Here is a 6,665-nt window from a genome sequence, read left to right as displayed (position 1 = left end):
ATCACTTAACAGACTACATTGAGAATCCAAAAAACATCTTGGATGAATACCTGCTAGTATGTATCAAATTTGAGCATTACTACCCCCCCCCAATTGGATCCATGTGCAGGTGTGCCTAACATTTCGACCAGTGAGTGACTGTCCTCTTAAAAAAAAAAAAAATACGCAGCAAAAATACCATCGTTTGGAAGTATTTGGTCATCTTGCAACTGAGAAAACGTCTTTTTTAACTTAGTCAGATCCTCAAGCTGTTGAAGCCAGCAACGTAAAATACTAGAGTACTGGCTCTTGGGTCGGATAGTGAACGTCACGTGTTCTCCAACAGATCCTTCATAAAGGAGATGTAGACGATGGCAAGCCGCAGCGTCTCGATGCGCGAGAGTCTCTTCTCGTAGGCAAAAGTCGGCACTTTCTTCCTGAGCGCGTCGAAGGCCTCGTTCAGACTAAACATCCGTCTCCGCTCCCGCACATTCGCTGCCTGCCGCTGTACCACCGTGATGATCCTCCTCCGCCTGGACCTGCCTGGTCGTCCTCCTCCTCCTCTCCCTCCCTGGTTGATCCCCGGGTGACCGGGCATGCACACGGTGCGCTCTGGGCTCCAGGACGTGTCGCTGGATGGGCTATCATCCACCTGCTGCTTCTGCGGGAAATCCATCAGGCTGACATCACTGACAAGGTGGAGCAAAGTGGAGTCAAATAGGCGACTGTGCATCTCCATCTCCAAGTCCAAAAGTTCCACAAATAAGATCCTTTTATAAGTCTGTTAGGACAAGGAAGAGAGCATCTCTTCTAAGCGAATCAAGCTTTTGTCTGAATCCGGATGGTGCACGACAGGGTGAGATCCTATTTGGCTTCTGTCCAAAAAGGTCTTATCCTGATCTTTGAAAAGGGTGACCCGCATGTGGCACCCAAGAAGCGGCTCCGTGAAGCTTCAGGGCCTCTCCAAGTGATGCGACGTCCTCCTGGAGGCCATTGAAGACCTTCTGAAGAACAGGAGTCTCTTGACAGGAGGGTCATGCAGTCTTATTTGCCCTTTCGCAGGCTAAATAAGCACACTTTTTTATCACTTAAAGAGGCCCAGGAGAAGACCAAATAGAACATTCCCTAACAGTCACCACACAGCAAAAAGCTTTCTGTTGCAAATTAGAGCAAATAACTGTCAGTTCCCATGGCAGAGGAGAGTCCACATTGCAGGGGGTGCTGAAAGGTCCTCCATTGTGTATTTGTATCCCCCAAAGTACATGCTCGGTCATAATCAATCAATAAAGGAAGAGGGGGGAAAAAAATATTGGTATTTGGTTTGAAGTATGTTGGGGTCATTGTTGGGCGAGAATGGTAAGTCGGAATCGCTAAATTTAACGTTATTGGAATTTGACGCCCAGCACCGCGTGTTACCATCTAAAGAGAATTAAACACTAACGTTTTGGTTCCCCAAACTGGAAGTGATGTTATAGAATAAGTCAAGCAAAAATAAACGAGTTTTTGCGACACACCAAGTACAATACAATATTACAGGTATTGTATACACAAATCAATGATTAATTCCTTCAATCGTATTCGAAAAGCTATTTCTGTCACAATATGTACACTTTTTTTAAATTGATTTTGTTAGTTCACAATATAATCAATTAACTGCTGACGTACACTAATTACCTATCATATTCCATCCATTCATTTTCTTTGCCGCTTATCCTCACGAGGGTCGCGGGGAGTGCTGGAGGCTATCCCAGCTGTCAACGGGCAGGAGCCCGGGGGTACACCCTGAACTGGTTCCAAGCCAATCGCAGGACATGTAAACACAAACAGCCACACTCACAAACACACCTCGGGGCAATTTCGAGTGTCCAATTAATGTTGCATGTTTTTGGGATGTGGGAGGAAACCGGTGTGCCCGGAGAAAACCCACGCAGGGAGGGAGAGAACATGCAAACTCCACACAGGTGGGGCCCGGATCGAACCCAGGTCCTCAGAACTGTGAGGCCAACGCTTTACCAGCCGAACCACCGTGCCGGCACCTATCATATTAGTGGTGTAAATTTTAATTCGCTTCTATGATTTATTACAAGTTGTGTCATGCAATGCACTTTTATACAGTCAGTTATCCACTATTGCTATTTTTTTTAAATAGACAAAGACGTAACATTAATCGTTAAGATAAGAATTACAGTTATATTGTGCTGTATTTTTACAACCCGTCAGAACTAAATTAATTGATTAATATCCAGTTAATAAATGAGATGGTTAAAGGAAAGCCTCTAGTGATATGAACTAATGTGAGTGTTTATCTTGCGCACACTCACACAACTGGATTGTCATCTTCTCTCTCTCCGTTGCCTCTCCGGTTTTCGGTCGGGCAGATAAACACGATGGGACATTCCGCCGGTCGTCATGGAAACGCTGAGAAAGAGCAGCTGGGCGGTAGAATATGAGGTAATCTCACCCTGGGGCTGCTGGGTAAATATTGGTCTTAAATAAGGAGTAAAGCCCCCAAAAGAGGCGCACAAACACACCTACAGGGGTTTATCCCAGTTTTTGTCTGAGCGGAAACACACAGGACAGACTCACAATAAGCCATTTCCTGTTCTCTGCTGTTACTACCGGTCGAAAAGTACGAAATTCAGTGATGAATTTTTGCTGTGACTAAATGTTTGTGGAAGTAAACACTGGCCGTCCGACACATACAAACTAAGAGTGGGACTGGAGAGCTTGTGATGACATCTGGGGCGTAAGCGAAACACGGAGGAACGCCATATTTGCAGACAGATTTAAACATTTCGCGTCCCTGGCTTTGCTGAGAAATACAACATTCTGAACGTGCCTCGTCGCAGCTAAGGGAGCACTTAATACTAAATCCCTCTTTTATTGGATGTTAGTCATGCACTATACATCACGTCGAACAGTAAAACGTGAGTGACAGACCGGGGAGGAAGAGACTTAAGGTAATCCGTGTTGGAAAATAAAACACCATTGAATTAACTTCATTGTAAAAATATGTAAAAAAAAATATATATTTTTACATTTTTTTAATAATTAGGCTAAATTGGGCCTGTTAACAGAACATTGCGGGTCCTATATGTGGCCCGTAGGCCATACTTTGCACACCCATGCTTATTTAATTTTTCCGGAAAGTTTTCCACTTTGAGGGGGTGTTTGACTTTAGAACAGGAAACAATAATCAGTGAAGTGACTTCCTGTGTCAGGTATTCCCGGCACTTTTTGAAGTTTGGCTAACATCCTCAACGTGCCTCTCATTGTGTGTGTGTGTGTGTGTGTGTGTGTGTGTGTGTGTGTGTGGCCCAAAAAGCGCATACATCCAATGTGCAGAAATGTTGTTTTTGGCTCGATGTCACATGCAAGCAACCTTTACATTCCCTTGATAACCATACTGGGTGATTAAATGGGGGAAGGGGGGGGGGGGACATGACGGGATATAAGCGATGGTGCATGTTGCCGTGAAGGGAATTAATGCAGTGAACTTGATGAAGGCCATTCTTGTCCAATTAATTTGAAGTTGGACATGAAAAAGGGAGGGGGAGAATCAAGGAAGTGAGTAATGGAGAGGATTCTAAATCTTGAGCAATACTTTAGTGTGTCATCTTGAACACTGTCATCAGTGTTATTATTGTTATTATTATTATTTTTACATTTTAGATCTTGCCTGCATGTGCACCCACAATCTGACGCATTGATTCGCTCATCCCACCTTTCAGAGTATCCCGGCCTCCCATTGGCTGAAGCGGTAAGACCATCGCCAATCACGGGATGTTTACACAGCTGGGTGGCCAGCCAAAGGTGGGGCTCGTGCAAGTGTGTGTGTGTGGTTCATGAACGTTGCTGGATAAAAGCCAATGGGCCTAACCATATATCTCCACTACAACACCCAGCAACCTTCCATCTCACTTCCTTCAACGCCACCACCCACTCACCAAGTCACAGCTCCTTCTTTCTGAATGACCACCCCACCCCACCCCACCCCATCTTAACCCAATGCCAAAACTATCCATCGACACACTAAAAAATCCCTTTGCTGTCCCACCCACCATCCAACATGTCAACACCTCCCCTTCTCCCTCCTCTGCTGTCTCAAGTGTTTATTTACTCAAACGAAGCCTGGTCACTTCTTAGACATGCTTTTTAAAGGTGCCATGTTTGATTTTTCGCAGCATTTTCAACTGTAAACTGTAAACTACTTACATGACGGACGTGACCCAGATGATGAGGCACAATTGACGAGTTTTCCGCTCTCCTGAGTATTGTGGAAATATAGTGGCGGACTGAGCTTTGGTCAAACTTATCGTGCTCTGACCGACCAATCAGAGAACAGAAGCTGTTATTGGGCCCTATAAGGTGAATTTGAAATCCAATTGGTTCAAGAAACAGTCCCATTTCTAATGTGGTGACACCATAATTTCCATCAATCAGCATTACGAACAAAAAAATTAAGGAATACATATAAATCTAGGGCGGCACGGTGGATCAGCTGGTAAACCGTTGACCTCACAGTTCTGAGGTCCCAGGTTCAATCCCAGACCCGCCTATGCGGAGTTTGCATGTTCTCCCTGCGTCTGCGTGGGTTTTCTCCGGGCACTCCGGTTTCCTCCCACATCCCCAAAACATGCAACATGAAATTGGTCACTCTAAATTGCCCCTAAGTGTGATTGTGAATCTTGCTGTTTGTCTAGAAGTGCACTGCGATTGGCTGGCAACCAGTTCAGGTTGTACCCTGCCTCCTGCCAGTTGACAGCTGGGATAGGCTCCAGCACTCTCCGCGACCCTTGTGAGAATAAGCGGCTAAGAAAATGGATGGAAGGATAAAAATCAAGTCTAAATTGACAAAACTAAAATCTATTTCTGTCTCAAAGTCTTATCTCTCTCTCTCTCTTATATCTCTCTCCAATTAATCCAATTAATGTTGCACGTTTTTGGGATGTGAGAGGAAACCCATGCAGGCACGGAGAGAACACGCAAACGCCACACAGGCAGGTCCAGGATTGAACGTGGGACCACAGAAGTGTGAGGCCAATGCTATACTGTATACAGTATATCCATATATCACGGATGGTGCATGTATAACATATGTTTTGGCCTTGGAGTATTTAATACTTGGTTTACTGAAAAAGATAAAGAAAGATAAAATGGAATAAAACTCCATTGGTACCCTTTGTCCTATTCCTTGTGCCTGGCAGTTATGAACGACCGTCTAGACAACAGTGATTATCTCCTGATTATATCGCGTCTTTATTAAGATCGCTGCACAGCATGGTTGTTTGGAGTTTTTGTGAAATTAACCCACTGGTGGTAATCTCTGACCATACGTGACTTCCTGTCCTGACATGTTTTTGTCTTTTACGACTGAAATTAACTGGGGTCATATTTACGTATAAGCGTCTATCTTTTATTAATCACGTGAGCTGTACAGAAAGGTAGAAGGCTCACGCATATTATTCCAGTCGATGTGTATTGATGGCTTGTCGAACGGTGCCGCAGCCAAGAGTGCAATCTTCCTCGGGTCTTAAAAGTAGCATAAATACGGCTGTATTCGGGAGGCGCTCGTGAGTTCAGCTATCATTCTTTTTGACAACGTGGATCTCAAACGGGAAAATGTTTGCGGAACTCAGCATGGAAGCTGCCTTGTCCAGATGCCTTTCAGTTATTGGGCCACGCCGTTGACTGCACTGTAATCCCTTGGGGGGGGGGGGGGGGGGAGAGTATGTGTTTTTTCTCGCATAATATATGTGGTAATATAATGGGATGAAGGAATTCGTGGATGACAACAATATTTGCATTATAATCTGAGATGCATATTTTCCCGTTTCATAGCGCTATCATTTATATTATATCTTTGCTCTATCAGATGAGTCTTTATTAACTTACTAACTGCTTTTAGTCTTTTGTTTCATTTAACTGGGACAGATATTTACTTAGCTTGTTATACTTGGCCTCCCCTACGAGACATTTCTCGGCTCTATTTTATATTTTCTCAATTCAAATGCCTATTTGGGATTCCAGCACGAGTATTATTTGTCTTGTGTAATGAAACTTTGGTTTCCTTAGAGCGGTCCAGTTGCAAAGGTGGCACGCGCACACGCACACACAGACAAACGCACATTCACTCCACCCAGAGAGGATCACTGGCCTTAGAGGCCAAAATGAGTATTATTTTCCTAATGAAACTGAAATATTTGTTAATGCTCTTCTCTGCGGTATTTTGTCACTGTCCAATCAAAATGATGGAAAAACAAAACCCCGAGTCCGATATGTAATACATTTTCCCATAGGTAATAAGGCAAATTAAAGTGTTAAATACCTTATATGCAATTACTCACCCCTTGACGACACATGGCAGACGTATAGTAGAAACGTGCAGAGGAATGATTGTTCAGGGTGAGGCGATTCCATGCATTGCAACAATCTTAATCGTCACAAAGAAGTTAATGAATGCATATTGAAACTTTTGAAAAAAAAGTAGTGTACTCACCCTCAATGTTGATGCTCCAGCAATGGATACAGCCTTTACCTTCAAACTAAGTGCAGCTCACTTCTTGGCACAGTGGCGCAGCTGGTAAAGCGTTGGCCTCACAGTTCTGAGGACCCGGGTTCCATCCCGGCCCCACCTGTGTGGAGTTTGCATGTGCTCCCCGTGCCTGCGTGGGCTTTCTCCAGGC

The 6,665-nt window shown here is 44.3% G+C and overlaps 1 protein-coding gene across 1 annotated transcript; it reads right to left on the bottom strand.

Moving 5' to 3' along the window:
• Positions 1 to 307: 307 nt before the first annotated feature.
• LOC133490390 (fer3-like protein) lies at positions 308 to 718 on the bottom strand. The gene has a single exon (XM_061815899.1). It carries the CDS (start codon positions 716 to 718, stop codon positions 308 to 310), a length of 411 nt encoding a protein of 136 aa, XP_061671883.1.
• Between the last annotated feature and the right edge of the window lie 5,947 nt (positions 719 to 6,665).

Source organism: Syngnathoides biaculeatus, chromosome 1 (assembly GCF_019802595.1).
Source record: "Syngnathoides biaculeatus isolate LvHL_M chromosome 1, ASM1980259v1, whole genome shotgun sequence".
Taxonomy (NCBI): domain Eukaryota; kingdom Metazoa; phylum Chordata; class Actinopteri; order Syngnathiformes; family Syngnathidae; genus Syngnathoides; species Syngnathoides biaculeatus.
Note: the sequence above shows the minus strand (reverse complement) of the source record. Positions and strands in the feature narration are given on the sequence as shown.